At 39.5% G+C, this 25,339-nt stretch overlaps 1 protein-coding gene across 12 annotated transcripts in view; it reads left to right on the forward strand.

Annotated features, from left to right (window-relative positions):
- LOC109999214 (Rap guanine nucleotide exchange factor (GEF) 6) overlaps positions 1-25,339 on the forward strand; it is a 141,040-nt gene that overhangs the window by 33,809 nt on the left and 81,892 nt on the right. For 5 of the 12 annotated variants that reach the window (XM_065962873.1, XM_065962877.1, XM_029281246.2 and 2 more), the window contains exons 5-6: positions 10,517-10,586; positions 17,850-17,993. In XM_065962873.1, coding sequence (XP_065818945.1) covers positions 10,517-10,586; positions 17,850-17,993 — 214 coding nt within the window. Of the gene's footprint in view, positions 1-10,516; positions 10,587-17,144; positions 17,994-25,339 lie in introns of those variants that run through there. The other 7 variants (XM_065962866.1, XM_065962871.1, XM_065962870.1 and 4 more) reach the window with 3 other exon arrangements.

A 25,339-nucleotide genomic window follows, 5' to 3' on the forward strand; every position in this document is an offset into this window, starting at 1 on the left:
TAAGGAAACACCCACACTTATCACACCCACACCCAAGTGCCCTATTGAGCTACCCAATAATGTACTTCTAGTCTCAACTGAAATTTCATCTCCTTCTGCAGCTCTAAATCACACCTCATATGTAAAAGTGCGAAAACCTGTGCCTGTTGTTAGTGAAAGCCTTGAAAGACCTGACATATTGATTTTATATATACATAAAAATCATAATTTTCCAGGTGATCAGTAAGGTATTTTACAGATTATTAATGATGCTGTAAAACAAGAATACTTTACTATTTTAAATACGTAATAAAAAGAGTACATTTTAAAATCTTATTCGATGCGGCTTTCATTAAATATCCAGAGATGATTGCAGTGCTCGTGAGTGAAGGGGAAAACATCAGAAATGTTCCCATTACATTTTTTGCCCCCCTTGAAAGGGATTGCAGTGCCTAGAGTTGAGAACTGGCCTAGTAACCAGTACCAACCAAAACTGGTGTGATTAAATAAACAACAACATACTAATGGTAGAAAAACACTGATTGCTGACAATAATTGACTTAAATAAAACTCTCTGCGAGCACCACACTGTAGTCTGTTATTGGCAAACAATAACTTATCTCAAACCAGTTGATATATCTTTGTGTGGGGGGGCTAGTTGGTTATTGATGCATTGACTCATTGACTGGCATACATGCTGATTTCTCTCGCCACATTGTAGGGTATATTAGAGTTCTATATCTCTGATTAACATTATTATTAGTATCGCAAGAACTTTGACCAGAACTAGGCCTTCTCTGTTCAGAATCAACATAATAGCACAATAAGCCCACTGCATACATATGAAGCTCATTGATTGACAAAAAAATGAATTTGCATTCTCTTGCACACTTATTTTTTGCTTTTATGCACTATCGTGTAGTTACTTTTTATAGGCTGCATGTAGCAGTAGCTGATGGTTTGAAGCTGCTGGTGTGAGGTAACAGGACTTTATTTAACAATAGCAACAACACAAAGAAGCAACTGACCAGCTGCAGCAGAAAGAATAGTGGTCCAATTACCAATAACCCTAGGGCAGATACCACTGTGTTTGTGTGTGGGTGTTTGGGTGTGTGTGTGTGTGTGTGTGTGCGTGTGTGCATTTTCAATCCAGTGTGGGTCAATTGATAACAGAGTTTTAGGTTGGCCGGGGGAAGGTTTGTGCCCTGAAAAACACTGGAGGATATGTGTGCTTGTGTTTGTGTGTTAGAGTACACAGGGTTGGGGGGGCTGGAAAGGGTCACACGGGGGGAGTAGAGCGTGTGTGTGCGTGTGTGTGTGTGTGGAATGCGGAACCCCTGGCAGAACAGTGGCTGGCCATGTGTTCCTGAGCAGCCTGCCCGCCTGGAGCCCAAAAGCACATCCAGGCAGGAAATGAGCAGTCTACACACACACACACACACACACACACACACACACACACACACACACACTGACCAACACTTCCCTGGAACCAACACAGACAGGCAGACAGAAAAGAGTAGAGCGGGAGGGAGCACACACTCCTCCCTCAGTTTAAGAGAAACTAAAAGGCATGACAGTCGCCTACCTCTGCTTTCTGAAGAAACTTTACACTCACTCACACTCTGGAGTATAAAACATACTCACTTGGATTTTAACCTGGATTACTGGAATACGATACTCACTGTGGATAATATGCTGGATCTTATTCTGATCACAAGGAATCCAAAAAAAGTGACCCTAGAAACTCCTGTTCCTGGTTAGTGATCTTAAAGTATCTCTTTCGTGATCATTCGGCGTCTCCTTTTTTTCAGATGTACAGTAGTGGCTGCGGTGTTATGGGGATCAGGTCTAATTCATTTGAGATTTTTAAAAACTCCCTCTCTGATTCTGTGTGCATTCTTCAACTCAGCATGCACCATTTCCTGCCTGCCACATTTTAACCAACTGGATAACCAGGAATTCCCCCTGGCGCTGTGGCAGGATATCTTAACACTGCGCAGCCACACAGCTCTGAGAAACACACCGCTTACTCCTGCATGTTGTCCTTTTTTATCAATGCTGATTCTTTTGAAGAGACACAGACTTGTCTTACACTTATACAACTAATTCACCCATTCCCACATTAAACAAGTCTTAAGTTAACCATCTTCACTGCCTGTTAAACTCTGAAAAAAGTGGATGTCACATGCTTTTAATTTGTACTCTTCCAAAGTTTTGTCAGTGAATGACACAGAAACACTCTGTATCTTCACTGTAAAACGACAAGCAATCTGTGGGTTAAAAAATAGTGTAGCTGATTATGGCACATTACACACAGTAGAGTCTCCTACTTTGAACAGTTTGGGTGTTTTAAAAGAGATCAATGTGGATTAATTATTTTCTTTGGTCAAACATGATCGATCACAATTCTAAACTGAATCCATTACTCTTTTTTTTTTTTTTTTTTTAACATTACTTCCTTGAAGCTTGTCAAGTAAAACATTTACAAGGCTGCTCACTTTTCAACTATTCCCTCATTGTTTCTCAGAAACTTGCTGCTTTAAAACAAAGTCCAGTTCTGGGCAGGAGAATCTACTGTACTTTTAAATTAATGAATGTAGCAACAGTCAGGTATAAATGGTTATCTTTCTCCTTCAGCTCTAAGAGGACTCTTTATCCCCTGTAGGAGTTGTGTAGCAGCTGTTGGTGCTGCTTTGGTTTGCTCTGAGATACTGAGGTTTGGATTAGCCCTTAACTGATCACTCTGTTGTTTTGCAAATTAATGGTAATGTTTCTGAATGACCCACTACGTCATTCCCTGGAGTCTGTCTGGCAGTCTCTGGTGTGTGTGTTTGTGTGTGTGTGTGTGTGTGTGTGTGTGTGTGTGTGTGTGTGTGTCTTGGTGGTCTCTTTAGTTTTGACTGCTGGCCAGTTCTTCAGTCTTCTTTCATTTGTGTGAGTCACAGTGGTCAGTGTTGGCCAACAGAAAGCTAAACGGAGAAATGAGAAGCAGACTATTCTGTGGCTGTGTGTGAGTGTGTATGTGTCTGTGTTACACTGTGGTCTGTGGTTTTCGTTCTTTGCTGTTGGTAATCATTACCATGGGGAGATGGGTGCCAATTGGACATGCATCATTGTTTATGTTTGATTTTTGGTGATAAACCTCCCAAACTTTCTCTTCTTGACTCAAACTTTCACAGGTTTGTGTCTGAAAACGTATCAGCATTACATTGCCGGTTATATCGAGAGTTAAGCTTCTGCTGCAGCCAACAACACGTTTATAGTTCATTTGAAAGATTATTTGCCATCCAAGGCTGCACGCAGACCTTGGCCACGTAAAAAAACAACAACACAGGCTTCTCATTCATAGCTTTGTCTGGGGAAATCTCTGCTTGGTTACCTCAGGGTCTTTGCAACAAAAAAAGAACAATTGCAGAGAAGCATCAACAATGATTGAGATGTAAGATCCAGTCTTTGAGCTGTAAATGGTTTTGGTGTCTGATAAGCCCTTAAACAAGTGTCTTTGTTGCTCAAACTGACCTCCTGGTTTTTATTCTTTGTTCAACAACTATCTGAAGAACCTGAACTCCCGATGTTGCTCGATCACACTGTCGATTTAGTTTGTTTGTTTTGCTTTTCAACAGGCTTTTGCAGACAGATGAGTGACAAGTTACATTCACAACAAAACTAGAAATGACTTGATAACTTTGGTGGCATTTTACGTTGCTAGTGTGCCCTTAAGCAAGGCATTAAAAGGTCAAATATTGCTGCAAATTAGTATAATTTCAAATCTATTCTGCTAATACACCTACCTTAGGTGAGATGAATCAGATACATAACACAACAAATAATGACGAAACCATTGTAAAAACCTGTTTTGTTACACCCTACTTTGTACAGACTTTGGCCACTGCACTGGTTTTCTAGAATTTTTAACACTAGCCCAGGATATGTGTGTGTCTGTGTGCTTGTGTGTTATAGAGAGTGTGTGTGTGGCCTCAGTTTCTGTGCCGGCTGTCATGGTTTATTGCTCCTGGCGCTGCAGCTGTCACTGGACCGAGGCTGAACCTGTTCTCCCCTCTGCCAACAACTTGTTTCTGCTGGAAAAGAGGGGAGAGAAATCATCACCTGCTGAAATCCAGCACAGACACAGCTTCAATGAAACTTAGAGCTTTCTATTTCCAGGAACGATCGCTTTAAAAAACAAACAAAAAAACAAACAAAGCTTGTGTTTATCAGACAGAGTGTTTCTGTAAGAGCCGAATATGATTTAAAATTTTTGTGAAAGGTACGAGAATACAAGACACATTGTTTTTAAAATAAATGACACATTGGACGTAACAGATCTATAGTTATTTCTTTCCAATATGATAAAGCTTGAGTATATGCTATATGAAACAGATCCTGCTGGGATTGACTGGTACCTAGGGTTAGGGGTTGCACATTTCTAATTAGTCTCACCTGTGTATGTTTGGGAAAATTGCCTGCTAGAAGAAGAGCGTTTGCTTGAAACGTCTGTGTGGCAATTAAAAGTAAAATTCGAAATGTTGTCCTCACAATTTTTCTCGTTAGTTTAAATGTTCCTTTTCACACATGCACTCCTGTCCAAGATCCTGATATTTCCAGGATTTCCCCCCCGCAGAACGGGACCAATACAACAGGGGAAAAAATATAATAACAACCGAGGCGAGAAGTCAAGAGTATAAAGCAGCAGAAATCCGCTCAATATGAATGATGCATTCACTTCTCCCCCTTTTTTACACTGAATTTACTGAATATTACCTGCTGCGTTCACACATCAGCTCACCCTGTGCCCTGGGAACTTTACATTGAGGCTGGTGGGCTGAAATCTTGGCTTAGTTTCGGGCAAAAAAATGTGCTTTTTGCATTTCAAAATGCACCCAGCAAACGTCCAGGAAAGACGTTTTCACATATGGACTCCTGAAAATGTCTAGAGAATTCAGGACTGCCTCCGAAATCCTCCTGATCTGGTTGTTGACAAATGCACCTGAAAGCTGGAGAGTGTACCTGTCACACTGAAGGGGATGCAGGTGTAGTCTCCTGAGGCATTTAAAAAAAATATTAATGTCACGTATTATCCACAGTTAGGTTAGTAGCTGACTGGATTGACAGGTGGGGGCTGTGTCTGTTTGTCAGGAGGCTTAAAATCGTCGTCAGCTCCAGCTCTCAGCCTGTCGTTGACTGAAAGTTAGGCTGAGGCAGGATTTCCAGCATGGCGGCTCCCACCGATGAGCCACCGGAACCTCCTTTGTCGATTAATATGGTTCACACATGCATCTCACTCCAAAAACTTCAGGAGTTTTTAAAGGAGTTTTGTGTCAACGAGGCCAAAGTTCCTGAAGTGCAGTGAATGTATGAATGAGGCTTATGGGGATTTTTTGACAAATTGAATGAGTTACAGAGATAAGTCACATATGACTCGTTTTATTTTTTTGAAATGCTGCTTCCTGTTATTTGTTATTAACTGATTTTTTTTTCACCAGCCACAAGATATTCTAGGGGGGTCTGAACATGCTTTAGCGTCTGTTTATTGTGGCTATAAGATGCAAAACACAGATTTTTTTCTGCTCTTATTCAGTACTATATGGCTTTACTCTATTTTTAAATATATAAATATATAACTCTACACTGAAGCGGTGACTCATGATCGCTGCATGTATCGTTGTGTTTGTTTGACAAGTTCATGACACCCTAACTTCACTTGCATTTTGTAAGACTAGACCTTTGGCTTTGGTGCGGTTTTCGCGGGGAGTATTATTTCCTCTGCAAGACAAATATTCACAACAGCAGACGAGAAGAGGTATCAGGTCTCTGTACAGTCATATCAACAAGCATTATTTACTCGAGTTTGTGGATTCCTCCACTTTTGTGGGAAGGCATGCAAGAAGGCTCAAGGAAGGCAAACAAGAGGTAGCACTGATATTTGTTTTTTTGTCCACCACCACACATAGAGTTGGCTTACAAGTCTGCACTACTCCTATTTATTAATAGCAAACTGTATTCTGAAACTGTTTGTTCTCTCTTACACACAAAAAATACACAGTGAGGAGACAGGCTTGGCAGACTGTGTGAGCTGCTGACAGGGACCCTGCGTCTCGCCTCAGTGGAGGGTGGAGAGATCTGTCAGAGTTGGGCTGACCTCCAGGCTAAGGGCTCTGAGAGAAACTCTGAGCCCTGCAGACTGCATTCAGCCCCAGGAACTCTTGAAACCATCCCGTTCTGATCGTTTGGGGGGTGGGGGGGGGGTTACATAGATATTCTCATTGTATTTATTTGTTCATATGACAGGATTTGTGATTCAGGACTGTGTGCTTTTTTGTATGTTCAACCCATCTACGAGTATTTAATTAGATGTGATACTTTATATCTCAAATAACCAGATAAACACAGAAGATGTAATTATTTCTCGGGAAACTATTTGAGGAATTTTAACTGGTAAACCTTCTGTTCATGTCTTCCTCACTGATGACTTGTCTGACAGATGACAGTTTACCCCTCACAGTTTTAGGAATGCTTTCTGCAGCTGACAGACCTCTGACCCTCATACAGGGAGGCAATCAACAGCCAGATCTCTCAAGAAGGGGTGGACAAAATACCACTTGATTAACTGATACAGACACAAAGAAATAAGATGTACAGGCTCGATTGTTGTGGTCACACTTTAATCCCCATTAAAGCTGCTTTAAATCCCCCTAAAGTTATGTCCTCCTTTCCCTTTAAAACTATTAAAAAAGGAAAATTCAATACAAAGAGATAATGGCTCCCTCCCTGTCCTTGGATTCACCTGACCAGTGCACTTCCTCGGGAGAATAAGTGTTTTATACCTTTTACATTTAGTGAATAATTTAGATTCCTGTAGAAAACCTGAAGAAAATCATTTCAGCGTTAATTGTGTTGCCAAAAAAAGCATCAAGGCTGCATCAGCAGGGATGGATGCTGGAAAGTGAACCCGGTTTCAACTCATGCGACGTATTTGACGTAGACATAGAAGATCTGAGTGCACGTGGCAGTGGAGTTTCAAATAAATTCACTTACAGCTAAATTGGCTGCAATGAGAAAGGTTTTCTGCCATGATACACACACAGTTTTTCATCCACTTGTATCTTTATTTTTCTCCAGCCTCTGAAGATAGTTGCAGCTAGGATTTAATAACCGCTTCCATTAACTATAGGAAATCTGTATGTCCATGGAATACGTGCAGGCATAAAGATCAGTATAAAGATCTTTCATCAGCGGTTCCATCATCAGAGCATTTTTTTTTCATCATCAGAGCATATTAAGAAGACAGACTTTCATCTGAGCGCTAAATTATGAGAATGGTGTCTGCGTCAAATGTGAAACTGTGAAATTAAGGATTAGATGAGATGAAAGTTTGCCTTTTCTTTTAATACCCTGAGAGAGGAAGGGCCACCAGTAAAAAGAGAGGAATATTGGATTAAAGGGGATCCAGAAATAGATGAGTAGAGGGAAAGAAAACAGCATAAAGAAAATAAATGCAAAAAGGAAAGAGGTGGAGTGGACAGGACAGCGGAAAGAAGGAAAGGAAAGAAAAAAATAGGAACAAGAAGGTTTATAAATAAGGAAATGGAGTCAGAGAGGCAAGGTAAATCAGAAAATTTAAATTTGTGAAGGAGAAAGGTAGAAAGGAAAGAGCTTGAAAGGAAAGAAATGGGAAAGAAAAAGAAAATAGGAAAGGATGAAAATAAGCAGAAGTGGAAGTGAAGGTCAGAAGGGAGTGATTTGAAGGAAGTGAGACAGAAACAACTGAACAGAGCAAAAAGAAGAACAGCAAAAGGAAGGGACGAGCGACTGGGGAGGCGGTGTGAGAAGGTAACCGGAGAGGAGATGTGAGAGTGAAAGTTGGCCGTTTCCCAGCGCAGCACACTTCCATAATTAAAACCAGCAGCTCCTTCAGTTCGAAACAATGCTGAGTGGCCACTTTAAGCCAGCTGAAGAGAGAGAGAGAGAGAGAGAGAGAGAGAGATGTGTTCACTGGCTGGTCTGTTCTCAGGGATCAGCGCACACAGTGATTGAGCTGCTTAGACAGGGTATCTCACACACCCTCACACTCTGACACAGCACATGGGGAACACAGACGTGTGTAATTACCAAACACATACGCTGAAGGTCGCGGGACATTTGTAGAAAATAAACAAATTTCTTACACTGTTTTTCTTTGTCTTGTATGACATCAACTTGATGTATTTTGGTGTAGGGCTGACGGTTGGTCAAAGCAAGACATTTATTTGAATTATTAATTGAATGTTGATTAGTAGCTATTCAATACCTATATTTGCCACATGTCACTCCTTAAGCCTTATCCATCCATTTTGTTTAGCAAACAAGTGGCACCAATTATTTAGCAGGTAGCTGATAGTTAGCTTAGCTTCATCTGACTACATTAAAATAGTTTGAAAGCATGGCTATTAAAGCAATGTCTCCTTCAAACAGGGAAAATGTTCACCTGCTGAGTGAGAAATATTTGCTTCTTTCAATGTAATAATTTGTTTTCATTGGGATTATTTGCAACTTTCACGATGTGTTTATTGCAAAAGCTTATATTGCGATAACGACAACATTGTGATTTGTTGTGCAGCTCTAGTTTGGTAATGGGTAGTAAGGTATAATGTCAGTATGCTGCCAGCTGAGTGGCTGGAGAACCAAACAGCACACTTCCCCCTTCTGCACACGCTACAGAGCCACACCCTCTCAACCAATGGGAGCTTTTAAAAACTGACATGTTTGACTTTACCAGGACAAAATTAAAAATGCTTTCTTATAAGTCAGCTTTCTGAAATGTGTCAGCCAAAAGCAATTTGCTCATCTGTCTTCCTTTCTGTAAGAAGGCAGGCTGAAAGAGAAAATGTTAAGACTTGTGACTAATCTTAAAACACATTCTCAGAATGAACTCTAAAGGCATCATGCAGGATCTCCATGTGATGATTCTAGGGCAGACTGATCCACAAGACCTCACCACAGCGTCAGCTGCTCTCCTCCTGCTTATCAAACAACGGCCAACAGCACAGCCGACTGTTACGTAACCTGTGAGGCCTGCAGACAGAGCACATTCTGAAAGGACTGGGTGTTTTGTACTGCCAACAGTGGTTTGATCATGTTCTTGGTTAGTCCAATGATATCTAGAAAATGAGGTAGCCTGACTTTTAAAAGGTTAGTCTTTGAATAATACCAGAGTCAATGTAGAAGGTGACATTTTCCCTTTTTTCCATTCTTGTTTGTGAGACTGGAGAAGTTACATTAAGGCCTTTGATTTGTATTTTACTCTAATATAACATGTTTGTTCTTTAAAATGTAAGGTAAGGCAACACCTTTCTAATATGAAATAGGTAGGTATACACATTATATTATTAGATCTATTTGGTAGCATATAGTGCCAGAGGTTATGAATCTGTGGACATTGCTGTATTTAAAGAAAGGTGTGTCAGTTTGCTCGAGCATGCAGTCTGAAATGTTTGTGGTCTGTGGTTAATAAAGGGTTGAATGGAGAATGTCAACTTTTGTTAGCTGTATCTCTTAAGGATGATATATTATGTTAATGATTATGTTAATCATATATTGTGTTAATGAAGCACTGATTGAGCTTTTAGTCTCTGCTTTAATGCTACACTTTCGTTTAGGTGTTGACCCTGAAGACTTATTGATCTACGCTCTCTTTTCAGTCTGTGGTCAGACCTTCACCACAAACTGTTGATCCCCTGACAGAGTGCTGTCACAGCATGTGGAAACTCAAACACAGAGCATCTCTAACCTGCAGCTGATAAAGTAGATAAAGTAAAAATATCAGAGGGATTTCCTTTTCTAAAAATATCTCTTCAGGGCTCCTGAAATGAGTGTTTTCTAACGTTTTCATCAAATATTATTGCCAGTCAAATCCAAAGTTTTCGTACTTCAGTTTGTTCTTTGCTTAAAAATGTTTGTTGGACTTTCTTCTATGAACAACAGTCTGATATGAATGATAGACGTTGTGTTGTACAGTTTGTGTGTGGATGTAGTTTTGATTGATTTGAATTGGAATGATAACTTAATCTATAATACACTCACTTTTTCAGATGTGTCACAACATCATCATTCATTAATAAATTTAATAATGCAGAATGGATAGAAAATGTAACCATTGACATGAACAACATATGGGTTAATGTCGATATCGGGATGTAGAATATTTCCTCTTATAACAATAATAATAAAAAAACAGGTTTACAAAGTGCTTTGAAATACAGCAACGGCATAAAAAAAGAACAAAGTTTAATTACCCAAACACAAAAGAGCAAACACAAAGGAACATAAACCACATCACAAGACCCATCATACGATTCATTAAAGGAACCATCATAAGAACCCAGGCAACACGAGCTGAGACGTTATTTACATTAGTTTCATATATTTTAACAATGTGCTCCTAACATATGTTAACTCTCCTGCTATGAGAGTGGGGATATTTTCACCCGTCGTTTTCTTCTGTTTCAATGCTCATTTTCTGTGTGTTTGTGTGTGTTTGTGTGTGTCCTCTCTACAGTTTTGGCAAGCAGCTGGGGGGCAGACGAGGCTGTGAATGCATCACTTTGGAGCCGTCAGAAATGATCGTGGTGAGTGAAGACACATCCTGTGTCTCTCTTTTACTCTCGCTCTCTCTCTCTTTTTGTGTCTCCTCTAAGCTCCCTTTTCATCCTCCCGCCTCTCCCGTGTCTGTCCTTTGATCGTCCTCCTGTTTTTTCCCCATCTTTATTTGATGTCTGTGATAGCCTTTTCCCCTTTATTCTTCTCTAATTCATCCCTTTTCTACTTTTCTTTCATCTCCCTCCCTGTTCATCTCCGTCTTTCACATCTCCCATCATCTCTCTGTACGCTCTGTATCTCTGTCTTTATATTCAAATGAGCGTCATGGGCAGGACATGTGGCTGATTTGTTTTCCAATAAAAAGACGACTTAATTTAGCAATGTTTGAGCTCAAAAACAAAAGATAACATTCAAATTAAACAATAACCATTTATTTTATTTTTACACCATTATTGCCCAAGATGTACCTCTAAATCAGAAATCATGTTTTATACAGTATGTACCTCAGAAGGTACCACAACAGCCAGGTCAGGAGAATATCCGGAGCAGTCGGTCTGGAATAATCTAGATGTTTTCAGGATTGCATTTGTGAAAACGGCTTAAATGTGCTTCTGTGTTGGGGCTTTTGGAGTAAGAAAGTCTTGAAAGTTTCCAGAAAATCTTTGATAACTTGCAGCTATTTCTAACTGCTGGAAAATGTCTTCACTATCTTTCTGTACAAAGCTAAGGAAAACATTTTCCTGGTGAGTAAATAAATAGTCATATGCAACTTTCAGTGTCTTCTACTGAAGCCAGAGAAGCTTGTTGTAGCATTATTCAGACCTGTCATTATTTTGTTTTTCTAGTGGCAGCTGTTTTGACTTTTTGACTCTTTGTCAGTCACAGCATTGTCATGTCGCTTTCCTTACCCAGTGAAGTTTTCACCAAGCACTGCCTGGATTTCTTCATAAAATCTTTCCATAAATTAAGGCAGAATATCCAAAGCACTCTGTCTTCTTCAGTTTATCATGCTGTTACTTGCATTTAGAAATCTTGCCTGTTGCTCTACTTCTTCCTCCACAAGGTCGCAGTGCTAACAAAGTCTCCGTCTCCTTCCTGAATGTCCCTCATGCTCTTCTATCTTCCCATTTCTTTGTTGCCGTGTCTGAGGGGACCAGAGGGATCAGATGGGATAAGACAGGTCTACTGATGTTATCGACCAGAGAATATAAAACTCTGAGCAGGTTTGACCTTGTGGCTTCTTGAGCATGACCTTTTAGGTAACCTTGACGTCTCACAGTGAGGTCAAAGACACAACACAAATTCCCCAAGTAAGCTTTTGTACATAATTTTCTTCTAAAAAAACCCCATCTAAAGTTTCTGTTGCTCTGACTGTACAGAATTAAAGAGCTGTCATTACTGTAGGCGGGGGGAACAATGATGAAACCTTATCATCCTGCCACAGACTGCCACTTTGTTTCCTTCAAACTGAGGCAATATTGTGCAAGATTTTCACGTCAATTAATATCAGTTTAACCATACTTTCACTTCTTGTTCTTCTGACACAATCATTATTTCCGACTTTGGCTCTTAAAGTATATTTTTTACTGCTTGAGGCAGTTCTCTTCTGGGACAAATCCCCCGGTTTACGGGAAGTCATGTTTCCTCTACAGCAGACAAGAAGAAAGCGAATCTTTTTCAGCAGAAACCTGAAACTGCTTTTACTCTATGGATTGTATTAATTAACTGTGTCAGCTAGTCCATAATGTTGGCATATCAGCACTATGAGGATATTATTTATATTGTTAGACGATTATGAAAAACCTGAGTTGTGCTTTAGAAGAGGAACAGATTTGATCCGCAAAGCCCGGGAGAGAAGACGAAAAATAGTCTTTAAGACTGAGCTGTGAAAGGAACGTGCAACTTTGTAATGTAATGAAATGTTAAACACTACAACTGAATTTCTGGAATAAACCCATGAGGGTTGGGCACTTTTTGTGCATGGCATGTAAATGAATACAATCAATCAATCATTAGAAAATTCAACATTTGAGCGGGCTGGTTTGATGTGAAATATGTGTAGAGTATAACAAAACAGATTTGTGTTAATAAGTGAACTTAGGAGGTGCTGTGTGGTGGATTCTGTAGTTTTCTGATAGCCACAGGCTAGCTGTTTCCCTCTGTCTCTGTGCAGAGTTATGTTAGCTTGAGAGAGCTTGAGAGCGGTCTTGACATTCTAGTATAACTCTTGGCAAGAAAGCTACTAAACAGAACTTCCCAAATATGGATTGTTCCCTTTATTATGATCACCATCATCTATTGAATGGATATGTATTAAGATGTCTATAATAGCAGACTTAATACTTTTGTGATTGATAAGGTTTGAAGAACTGGCTTGTTCTTCAGGCTATGTTTGGGATTCTTTTTAATATAAGTTAGTTGCTGAACATTGTCCATGAAATTAAGACAACTCACACATGCATGCATTTTGTGTTTATTTACTGCTTGTAATTGATTTAAAGGAGGGACAAAAATGAAGAAATGCGGAGGGTTTGATTGAATTACCTGTTTTAATGTTGATCTATGGGTAATTGCAGCAGTGTGTGGGACATGAGTAACACTTTCCCTTCATCAACCAATGTTGTTTTTCTTCCAGTAGAGCCAGGAAGTACAAAGCTGCATCAACTGAACTCAGGACCGTGACAGTTTGATGAATAAGGTTGATAACAGAGCAGCAACCAACAGCTGAGATGTAGAGTTTGTGATCTCAAGGGAGGTATGTAAAAGTAGACAGCCACTAGTTATATAAGTGAATGAAGGCCACACTGTAGTTGCTGTAGCTTAAGGGCTGTTATTGTGATGTCTATCCTGACAGAATTGTTCAAGGCTGCAGACTCAAACTGAAAGTCTTTGGAACATTGTAAGCAAAACTTCCAAAAATGTCCAGTAAGGATGAAGGAGTTTTAGTGAGGGTCCCTTTCGGCATGGTACTTAATCCTAAACCACCCCTGCTGATCTGTTCAGAGGTTGGTGCTACAGTAAAAAGGGGTTGTGGTTCGGATCATCTTCCAGGTATGGTGGTGTGATTCTGTCAGGAATGCTGCAGGGTAAAAAAGAAAGCTTCAATTGTATAGTTGTCTGGGGAACAAATAAATAAGAGTTTAAGAGACGGAATAAGACAAGGTTTGAATTAAACTGTGTTGTTTTGTATTAAACGTTGTCCCTGTGTGTGTCATGGGGAGAATAGGAAGCGAGAGAGAGAGATGAAGAGAGAGGTGTTGCTGGTGATGGAGGGGGTGAGGAGGAGGGAGAAGAGGAGAGGAGAGGAGAGGAGAAGAGATGAGTGCTTAAAAGAAACTAAATGAATCATTAGAGCCTTGGGGAGAAGAGTAGGTGCTTTTCTGTGTCTACACACAAGGACTTAAGAAGTATTAGCATTGTGTCTGAGAAATAGGAAATGAGATTACGTGAAGGCTTTTGCTGTTGTTTATATCCAGCACAGTGGTCTGTAGCAGCCAAACTAAAGCAGACAGGGGTGGGACTTTTGATGCGAGTCATCAGACTCGTAGGAAGTGATTTTTTTTTTTTAAAAACAAGAAGAAAATTTGCTAAAGTAAGGGTTGCCAAAGTATAAAGGCAGTGATTAGTCCTCAAGAAGGTTAACACGTGTCTTTGGGTTGTGATGAAACTTAAAAAAATAGGAGCAGATACAAGTGTTCTGTGACAGTGAAAATGTTAATCATAAAAAGGATGCTGTGTAAATAGAAGAAAATACACAGACTGACATTCAGAATTAGGTTGATGTTGTCAGTTGCGTAAGCTGTTGAGGGTTAACACATTTGCAATATTAAAAATACAAGTGAAATAATGATGAAGACTATGAAGGTCAATAAATACGAGTGGCCATGAACTTGTGAGGTTCATATTATAGGACCTTTTAATTAATATTATATAGGGTGTCCAGGGGCTTGAGATACAAGACTGTTTATAAAACCAGCTGTGACAGTTCTAATCTAGTCAGGAAAATATCTTATTCTTTAAGTTAGCAGGCTATGACTCCTCCTGAAATAAATACAAAAAAAACCCACATTGTCCTCAACAGACAGGAGCAAACAGGCCATTATATTTTTTAAAAGCAATATCAGGCTTATAAAACCCCTGTAGTGATTAAACTGCCCGGCTTGTTTCTCCCACGAGGCTTTGACAGCACATCTCTGTCTAGACTTACACTAATGGCAGGTTTTGGTCACTGCTAAGAAAAAAACCCGGCTGTTTTATCTTTGTAAAGAAATCCAATTAACTCGGAAAATAAACCGAAAGACCCCATGTAGGCATTTCAGCTTTTTAGAAAGGCCATTAAAGACAGACTCTTCTAGATGTTACATCTTGCCACAGAAGCTGCACAAATATTTTGCCTTTTTTTTTTTTTTCGCACATCTGCACTGATTTATATGTGCATTTAGATAGATTACTGACTACTTTTTCAATTCCCCACTGGTTGACTGACATCATTATTTCCAGGAAACACCTCAGCATTGAGAACGAATCATTAATGCCTTCAATTAAAATTAACAAAACAAACGCATATAGAAATATATATTGTACAACAACGCACACATGCATGCACAGTGCACACACACACTCGTCAGGATAAATGTATAAACACACTAGAGTAGAGGGACTGTGGTCTAGTCTGGTCACACTGCATTGCAGCCAATCATTTAATTAGGGCCATGGGAATAGTGGAGGGAGTGTAATTTGTGTCTGTCTTCATGACGCTGGTCACAGGATGGACAGGAGTGACATTCACAGACTTACAGGGTGGGGTTGTGAATGTTTTTGTGTGTGGGTTTGTGTATATATATATTTTTATATATATATATACACGTGTGTGTGGTGGGAATATATTGGAATGAAGTAAGTAGTGGAAAGAAGGAATGGAGCAAAATAAAAAAGGAGCAAAAGCATGAAGACACAAAACAATCAGATACAGAGAGGAATGTAAACTGCCAGATGAGTAGATGTGAAGTTAGTCATACACACACACACATTTAAACGGGCAGAGGAAACAGGAAGTACGGTCACATTATGGCCATGACAGCCAGTCAGATACATAAAAGCCAGAGTTCTGAATGGCCAACATAACTGCCGGTCATGGGATAGTTAGGGTTGTATTCAGTCAGACAAAAAGACTGTTATGTGGTCACAGGATAGACATGAAGCTCTGGTAACATTTCAAACCCCCCCCCCTCTACCCTCTAATGTTCTCTACTCTACCTCCAGGCTGTGTCTCATGAGGCTCCTATGTTTTTCGCCATAAGAAAGGAGATATTAAGGCCGGAATTGACCCCTTTTAAAAAAGTTATTTAGTATTTTATAGCTCAACTATCCCTCCTGCAGTTGTTATAGAGTTCATTTAGGCTCAAGTACCCACGATGCAGCAGTTATTGTGTATATTACTCAGCAGAACTCCCTCACATCAGGTTGATCCTCAGTCTGTTCTAACTCATAGCAGCTGCTGAGTTAGATTTTGGTTGTGGCAACCTTTAAAGAAAATACTTTTGAGTTGTATGAATCAACAGATGCATCGTACGAGTTATTAGGGACCTCCCCTAATTTTAATCTTTAAAGTATTTCTATAGGTCGTAGAGGTCGTTGTGTTCTGTGTGAGCATCTGCGCTGTTCAGCACTTTGGATCAACACTGTTGTGTGTAAAGTCCTATATAAATAAAGTTTAAATGAGATCAGACTAAAAGTCAAAGTTACATATGGCAAAAAAAACAACGTAAAACTACTTCAGTTTCAATCTTTTAGAGTTTCATTGCCAAAGCCTAACCAAACAATAACGGTTTTTAAAGTGTTAGCTCCACGTCTGTGTTTGTTACCATAGTGACACAGGTTTGATAACAATTAGCTTGCTGTGTGTGTGCCACCGTCATAACGCCTTCATACTCACACATTGCATCTGTAATGGTGTAATATTGGTGTCCCAGTGTGTGAATTCACATTGCGTTACGGTGTTGCAGAAGAGAGAGTAACGCAACATATGAACACCTAGCGGTAGCTTCACATTGTCACACATTTTTAGACATGTTTCAGAACATAACTTGAAAGATTAAGGTTGTAATATCTGATCGGAAGAAAAAAATAATGCTTAATCTAGCAAAAAAACTTTAAAAATATTCAAACGATGTGTCATTTAGCGGTGAAAATGAAAGAAAATGAAATGCAAGTGAAAAAAAACAAGGGGCTCTTAGAGTCAAGCATCCTGTCCTCTCATGCATGACAAACTTATTTCAAAACTTTCTTTTAACATAATGTCATCACTGACATAACAACACTATTGACACTCTTAAGATTATGCAATCCGAAAAGGAAAACACATTCCTTTTGCAACAACAGTCCGCCGCAAAGAGCCTATGGGGAATGAATTGTATGGTCGGAATTTGTGTATTGTGCTGGTTTTTTTTATGTTCTGCCTGGCGAGGATACTTGAGTATTTACGGTTTCCTGGAGGAAACTGAGGACTCAGTGTTTGCTATGTGCGCGTGTCAGACAGTGTGAACCAGCAGGCAGAGCATGTGAGTAAGACCGTCAGTATGCAACGTGGTTAGCAGCTGAACTCTGTCTTGAACTATTCAGGCTTCAGAAGAGCACAACTCTCGGCAATTCTACGATAAGGAAAAGAGCTTCCTCTTCGGGTTTCACCTCATTTTAAATTTGTTTGTTTATTTAATGTGTTTCTTTTTTTCTTTTGTTCTGGATTCTTGCTCGGGAGGCTATAATGTTTTGGGATCTCTCAGGACTTCTATTCAACTTTTTTTAAAGGAGTCTTTCCCTGCTGTTTTTCCCTCCCTTCCCTTGGAATTTCCTGCTTTTATGTGTTGTTCTGATCCTGTCCTCGTGTCCGGATGAATGTACTCCGCTGGCACCGGCTCTCTGGGCTCTGGAAGAACTGGATGTTCAACCAGGAGCCAGCAGAGGAGCAGGTCCCCATCTCAGAGGAACCAGAGCCATGCAAAACAGACGGGAGCACGTTCAAGGAAGACAATTCAGATTTAAAGAAATTAACCGAGCTGGAATATAAGAACCAAAAATCAGAACAGGACACCCAGAACTCAGGATGTACAAATCTAAACTCAACTTTAAATACCCAAAAATCAGAGCTGCTGAAACGTAGCTGCTCAGAGCCGTGCTCCTCGGTCTCAAACAGTGAGGATCTGTCGTCTGGCTGTTCACACACCTCTGAAGGTTGTGGGTGCAAATTCCTTAAAAGCTGCTATTCTGAGGAGGGTGTTGACTGTGTATTGCAGGTGGATAACGGCAGCGAGGGGGACGACGGTTTTCTGCAAAGGGAGGGATCCCAGCGCAGGTCCAGACGGCGCTTCAGGAGGGTCAACCCGCGAGGAGAGCGGGAACTCATTACAGACGGGCAAGAACCCGCCGGATACAACACGGTAAGAGAAACAGCATCACAGACCGCAGAAGATAATGACAAAACTCTTTCCTATTCATTTTTTTTGATACAGGTATTAGAGATGTTGCTTAACAAATTCAGGACAGGCTTCTTGCTCTCCATTTTCACGAGATGAACTTATAGAGAGAGAACCTAGACTTACACAAACACAATACCGCTTGATGCGTCCTTACATTTAATTATTTAACAGAGCATACATGGCTGATTAGCTTTTATGTGTTTTTGATCAATCCTACACTGTGTTCAGAGGTTCTTAAAATGACTTTTTGGTTGAAGTTAAAGACATTTTATAGGTTTCTAAAACCTGCAGACATCCTGGCTGATTTATGCGTTGTAGTTGCAGATCAAACAAGTTGAATAATTACATTATTTATTTAATCATTTTGATGAAATAACAACAGGTGGAGAAAATTAGTTTTTTGCATCACTTTATATTTATTACCTGCATTGATGTATGGAACTTTTTAATTTCTTCTATTGCCAACAGAGGACGCAAACATAAAACATTGTCATGTAGCCTTATAGACACCAGCATCTTGTTAAGCCACATTTTAACAAAACGTCTTAAGAAAAGTACCAAACGTGAGTCCTCAGTGTCCTTTGTGTGATCTTCAATCTTCAGTTCCCCCTCCCTCTGATAGGATCACAGGGGCCAGCCGTGTGTCAGTTACAGTTCAGACTAATCATCAGAAGCCACGCTTTCCCGAAAACAAAAGCGCGCACAGACACACTAACTTCATCACTTAGCTCACATACACACACTTTTACCAGCTTATGTAAAGCTCCCTGGCGTGTTACAAAGGGGCTTAATGGAGAGCTTAAAGAGTCCTCTTCTGACCCTGTGTGACTCTGTAGTCTTTGGGTGATTGTTGCACTTTTTAAAATTACATTTCTAACCTTTGGCGTCACCACATTCCACCATATTTGTGTGTGTTGTGTGTGTGTGAATGCGTTAATCTTTTTAAAGCTAGCTATTGTGTTGTACTAGTGCAGTTCTGCCTAAAAGAAAGCCAAGTGGGCAGTGCTAATGACATGTACTAAAACTATTGAAGAGTTATTTGTTATTTAATTAATTAAAGCGACATAACTTGGCAGAATGAACTAGGAAAAATTAGGCGAGAAATCCCAGTGTTATGAAATGTAGCACAAGATTTCAATTCTACTTTACTGTCCCTTTATTACTTCATCTTGTTACCTATCTCTCCTCTTTTCATGCTTCTGCTTTCGTCTCCTCTGTTCAGGATTATGTCAACAACCAGGGAGGACAATATATACTGTGACTCTTTCCCTACATTTGGGTCTGTCGTGCATTTATCTCCACACCTCTCAGGGGTTTTATTTTGTTAATGTGTCCATCATACATGTGTGTTTGTGTGTTCCTGTCACTGCTTTTACATGCACCTGTTGTTCAGACACAAGCAGTGTTGGGAAAGCAGGTCGTTTCGAGGTTGCCACACACATGCACATGTCACTGTGGGTGGCAGATAGGAAGAGGGGGTAACTGTGGGATAAACAGATGCATGCTGGGAACAACAACTGACTGACTCAAATATCAAATGCTATTTGTTAACCAGACAGAACAGTGTCAGGTTTTGGATGACTCCTGACAGTGAAATGAAATGACTTTTTTTTTTTTTTTTTACTTTTTGGTCAGAACTTTTTTGGCATACATTTCTTGAAATGAAAAGAAAAACATGATCTGTGTTGTGATTTACTAATTTCACAGCAGAACAGCTATATTTTGTGCTCACTTTGATGAAGTGACACATAATGTCAACAGTACATTTCCCCACCATGTTTGTCTGAAGTATTAGAAGTGAGAGCAGTTGAAGAAATCCCCAGCTGTACTTGTCTTTTTCATTATTATTAATGTGCTAAGTGTAGGGGAATGCCACATTGTGATTCCAGGTATGTTCAATAGGAATTATTTATTTCTTTAAAAAAAAAATGAAAAAGAGTTTTAAATTTAAGTTAGAACAATAAATATTACCAGGAACAAGAATGGAAATGGCAGCACTGAACTGAAGAAATTATTCTCAAAAGTGGAAAAAAAAAAAAACAGCATAAATATTATAACACGTTCTTCTGTGTTGCAGCCTGCTATGTGCCAGACCTTTCTTTGTGCCTTCCCTGGGTGAAAAAGAGAGCTCTAATTTTGGCCTTCTCAGAACTGCAGTACAGAAATAGCCTTGTAGTAAAATGTGGGAATTTTCTACAATGCCACATTAGGTCATGAGCATCCTTGCGCCATGAGGTTGTGAAGGTATACTGTATGTGTTGTCTTAAATGCATTTAGATGTATTTGTAACAGCTTCATGGCTAACTTAATCGAGTAAAAAATAAATACCTATTTCCATAATGAGTAAACCAACAAAGCAGGTAACTGGTTACAGCAAGATATACCTTTGAGAAGTTACAAATACAATCCAATGTGTTTGTCATACTTGCTTCAAAGTATCTCAGGGGGGTGCCCATTCATTAATGTTATAATACTAATTAGTGGAAGATACACGGTATGTAAATGTATATTATTTACTCACATTATTTACTCCACAGTCCCTAATGGAAAGCTGTTTTTTTCTTTTTATTTCTGGCAGTGGATCAGTGGATGTTGTTTAGGGGCCTTATTAAACCATTATGACATCAGTAATCCATTATCACTGGTGGGCACTAGTGCCTGGTCTTTCTCTCTCTCTCTCTCTCTCTCTCTCTCTCTCTCTCTCTCTCTCTCTCTCTCTCTCTCTCTCTCTCTCTCTCTCTCTCTCTCTCCTTAATGGCTAGTTCTGGAGCGAATGAGGTTCCTGAAGCTATTTATTGAATTGCGTTTCAGAAATTGTGCAGAAATGGGAATAAAATGAAGCATCTCGTATCCTTAGTGTATGAATAAATATATTTTAACTTCTGCCCATAAATCACAGCAATCGGTAGGCCTACAGAGTATATGAGAGGGACACTGATTACTGATTGGATCAAGAGCTTTTTATAATTATTTTATTTTACCTCTTCTACTCTATGGAATAACTGATTTTTTTTATGACTCCCATTGATCAGGAAATCTGATTCCTCTTCCAGTAGGGCAAGAGACAGAAGGTCCTGTGCTTTCTCTTACTACCATAACACCCAACTGGGATTCACTAATGACAGCCTCACGCCACACACACACACACACACACACACACACACACACATGCAGACAGAGAAAGTCACTTCATTAAGACATCAGATGCCTCCCTGGGTTACCATCTTCCTCTCACTGGACATGTGCAGATAGATGAACCCAACGCCTCATTTGCCTTGCAGGGGAAACCTGCTCCTAGAGCTTTTATAGCCAGGCTACTCCATGGACCCCCCAGGATCATTAATTTAACATGAAGCAGGTTCAGCAATTTGCACATGATAGTTCAGTATGCATAGAATAAAATCAGCAAAGAGTAAGCTGAAGAGTTTGATACATTGATGATATTTCACACATCATTACCACACAATGCCTTATGTGAATATAGACAGACGTAGTACGCACACTGTAAATCCCTGTGTGTTAAAGGCAGCTACAGTAGATGTGTCTTCAATTTATAGTCGAAACATTCAGAGCATGAAGTAGCATCCTCTCTGCTGTTTTGAAGCAATCCAGTGCCACTTCAAAACGGAAACACGAATGAGTCTTTTGCAAACGTCTGTGGTTAGCTAACTTCCTGTGCATAGGCCAAAATGTCTGACAACTGCTCCTTTTCCCCCCTTTAAAACATTTTAGCATTTGTTTCACCTCTCAGGCTCTTAAATTTGAAAACCTGCACTGCAAATATTAAGCACCAATCATCAGTGAACAGCTGAAGAAATTCATTTAAGAAGCTGGGGATGCTGGTGAAAGCTCTTTTAGGCCAGGTTTCTAAAAGCATACTTTATCTTTTCTGTAGATTTACATCCAGCTTACCAATATTATGCAGGTTAGGTCACTGATTGGAAATCTCCGCACACAGAAAGCAACTAGATTTCTTTACAAAAATATGTCCTGAGATTCTTTAAAATATCATCTATATTAATCTCTGAAATATACAAAAGATAGCTGGGTCCATTTTGACCACATAAGCACACATACTCAGGAAGTAAAAGTCGTAACAAGGTTTCCGTAGGTGAACCTGCGGTAGGATCATTACCTGTTGAGATCCCTGCACCCGAGGCCGCGTGGCCCCTCGGTGCTGGCGGCGGATCGTCACTCGGTAAAACTCTCCCTCTCCCTGAGAATAAAATGGAACAGATAAATCAGCACAGATTTATACAGAAATATCAAATACATTAGCTGTGAGAAGTTCTCATGACAACTATCACATACATAAGCCTGTTTTGAAAAGTGTAGAGATGTACAATCAATCTACCAAGAATCAGAATCAGAATGGGGGTTTATTGCCAAGTACATTTACACATACAAGGAATTTGACTTGGTGTATTGGTGCTAAACAATGATGATCATGTCAATCAAACGCTCCAGTACAGCAATAATAATTATAAGGTATGTTGGTGGTTTCCAAGCAAAGAAAAATGGTGTTTTGCAGCTTTTTCTTGGGAAGGTCCAAATTTGAGATATTTTCTCTTTTGGTCCTATATTGTGTTGTAAGTGGTGAATAGAGCTCAACAGTGACGGCCCACTTTGTCGATGGCTCTAGTTCCGGACGTAAATGTTCCGATTCAAATCCTGCATTGACATTTCACAAAATCATTATATCAACAGATTGAAGCCTGGCACCAAGACAACCAGCTACCCCTATACGCGTGTCTATTAAACATTTGATTCAGCGCAAAAAACATAGAAAAAGGCAAAGGTTTAAGACTGTGTACATCATTTTCTTCTGGAGTCTAGGAACTACCCATCCCACAATCCATTTGCAAATGATATTGTTTCGTCTTGAATGTAACTTCCCCCCCATGTTGTTATAGTGTTTATACTGTTAATGCAAGTGTTAATGTTTTGTGAATATATAAACCGCATTTACTGCGGTATAACAAGGTTATTAGTACAATTCTTGTTAGCAAACTAGCTAGCCTGCTAGCGAAACCATCGGCATATGGGGCGGGAAACATTGCCATGGTAACAGCGAGCTCCACCAATCGGAGACATTGCTGTAACACTCTATGACCGTGGGTAGTGTAGTTCTTTATATGCCATCGTTTCACACACAGGTAGCTCATGGTAAGTCTACTGTGGATGGTTATGACATTAAGGCTAATAATCAAATCCGCTACGGAGAAAATTAACGTGATTTTTACTTCCGGAACCACACTGTTGAGCCCTATAGCATTATCACTTTAGAAGAAGAATATTCTTCATTAATACCTGAGAGGAAATCCAATTTTGATATATATTGAAACATGCTAAACATATACATAGATAACACTTGTTATGAGTTGACGCTATACAAATAAAATTGAATTGAATTGAAATTGAATACATAAGCCTGAAATACACACAAGCTTCAAAAGTTGTCTTGTTTAAGTCAGCAAATGGATGAGCTCACAGACTAATTTTTCAGGTTCAGTGCATTGCAAAAGGGCAGCTCAGCAGTATCCAGGAAGTGAATTGGCACCAGTATAAAATTCCCATCTCTATACCTGACCTGCGACACTCCAGGCACTGTTCCTTAAACAAGTCCATAACTGAGCAACTGCCACCCCTTCTCTAAAATATTTATACATATGGTACCTTCATTTTCACTTTACTTCATGTAATACCAGTTTATTTTACGGGAAACATTATGTTGCCATCTTTGGTGGCTCCATTTCAGCTTTTTTTTCGATTACATTGTGCTCATCATGCAGTCATGTTACTCAAGTTACTCTCACGTCACTGCTTACAATCAAGTTAAATCTAAAGTTGCGTTCATCTTGCAGTGGGCAAGTCATTGATATGACTCATAGATGCTTTGTCATGGCAGCGTCAACCTTGTGTGGATCGTACTGCAAAAAGCACTTCTGTTAATATTCCCTCAGATTTGAAGGTCAAAATACTGGGCTGATGTGATTATGTTCTGTTTGTTGTTTGGGACAGATTGTGGTTAGTTACAACTTTGAACTTTTGATAAAGCCAATTTAGTTGTTCTGAACCTCCACATGTAAAAAGTCTTGTTGAACATTGTAAAAGCTTGTAAAACATGTGGTGCACCAGCCTCTTTGATGATTTGTTTAAAAAGTCAGTGTCCTGTGCTGATTGTGATGGAGGAACTCACTGGTGTCAGACAGTTTTATGGAGCTTTACTTGGCACCATGTAATGATGACATTCCCTTTATAACCCTGGCTTTATTTCTATGGTCACAAGTGTGTTTGAGAGTGCATGTTTATGATCATCTTTGTGTCAGTAAAACTGCATGTGTGCTTTGCTGTGAGTGTTTGGGTGTAACTGACTTTCCAGTATTTTTTTAGTGCTATGAAGCTCTCTTTAAAAAGGAATACGTACCGTATGTGTTTTCTTACTGTGAGTCTATCTTGTCATTTGTCTTCTCTGTGCATCAGCAGAGCTTAAACAATCTGGGCTTGTATGTTTTAAAGTATTTAGTATTGCATTCAGTCCATTCCTGAGCTCATCTGGTCTCATTCTATCAGAATGCAGACAGGGCCAGCTAAACCCCAGGGTCCTCCAGCTCTGCCACTGCTAAACCAAGCCGGGCCCCAGGGTCCCACAGAAAGCTAGGTAGCCTGAGTGAAAGGGGGAGGATATGAATATGAAATGCCAAGAAAATATACATTTGCATGTTTTCTCTTAATATGTGGGGCAATGCTATGGAGAGCTGCATAATTCTTGTTACAATAATAATGAAAACTATCACATTTAAGTTATTATTTTAATAGGATTTTGGACCATGATCAATACTTCCTAGTGTTACTTGTGAAATTTATAATCATCAAGTATATAATCAAGAATTAACCAATAGGGCATATAATAGTTTATTTATGGTTCTTGGATTTCCACTAACAACAGAGGAAGCTGTCATAGCTGACAGTTATTGACATCAACCATCAGTAACAACCAGCAATTAAAAAATCATCTCATTAGGCATTACTATAGTTACCAAAATAACAGTGTGAATGGTAATCTAACTCTTTAGAAATGTTCCTCACTTAATGTGCATTTTTGATTTGCCCTTAAAAACCCCTGAGTTGAGGCGCTGTGAATTTGAATGAAGTAATACCATTTTTCCAGGATGATGTTTGGCTTAGTGGGTTTCTTGACAAAACCAAAATGTGTCAATTTCAGTAAAAACATGACAATCCTACATGCACAAAGCCCATAAGTCTAACATCTTTATTAAGACTTTTGTACATTATTTCTCTCTATT

This window comes from Labrus bergylta, chromosome 14 (assembly GCF_963930695.1).
Source record: "Labrus bergylta chromosome 14, fLabBer1.1, whole genome shotgun sequence".
NCBI lineage: Eukaryota > Metazoa > Chordata > Actinopteri > Labriformes > Labridae > Labrus > Labrus bergylta.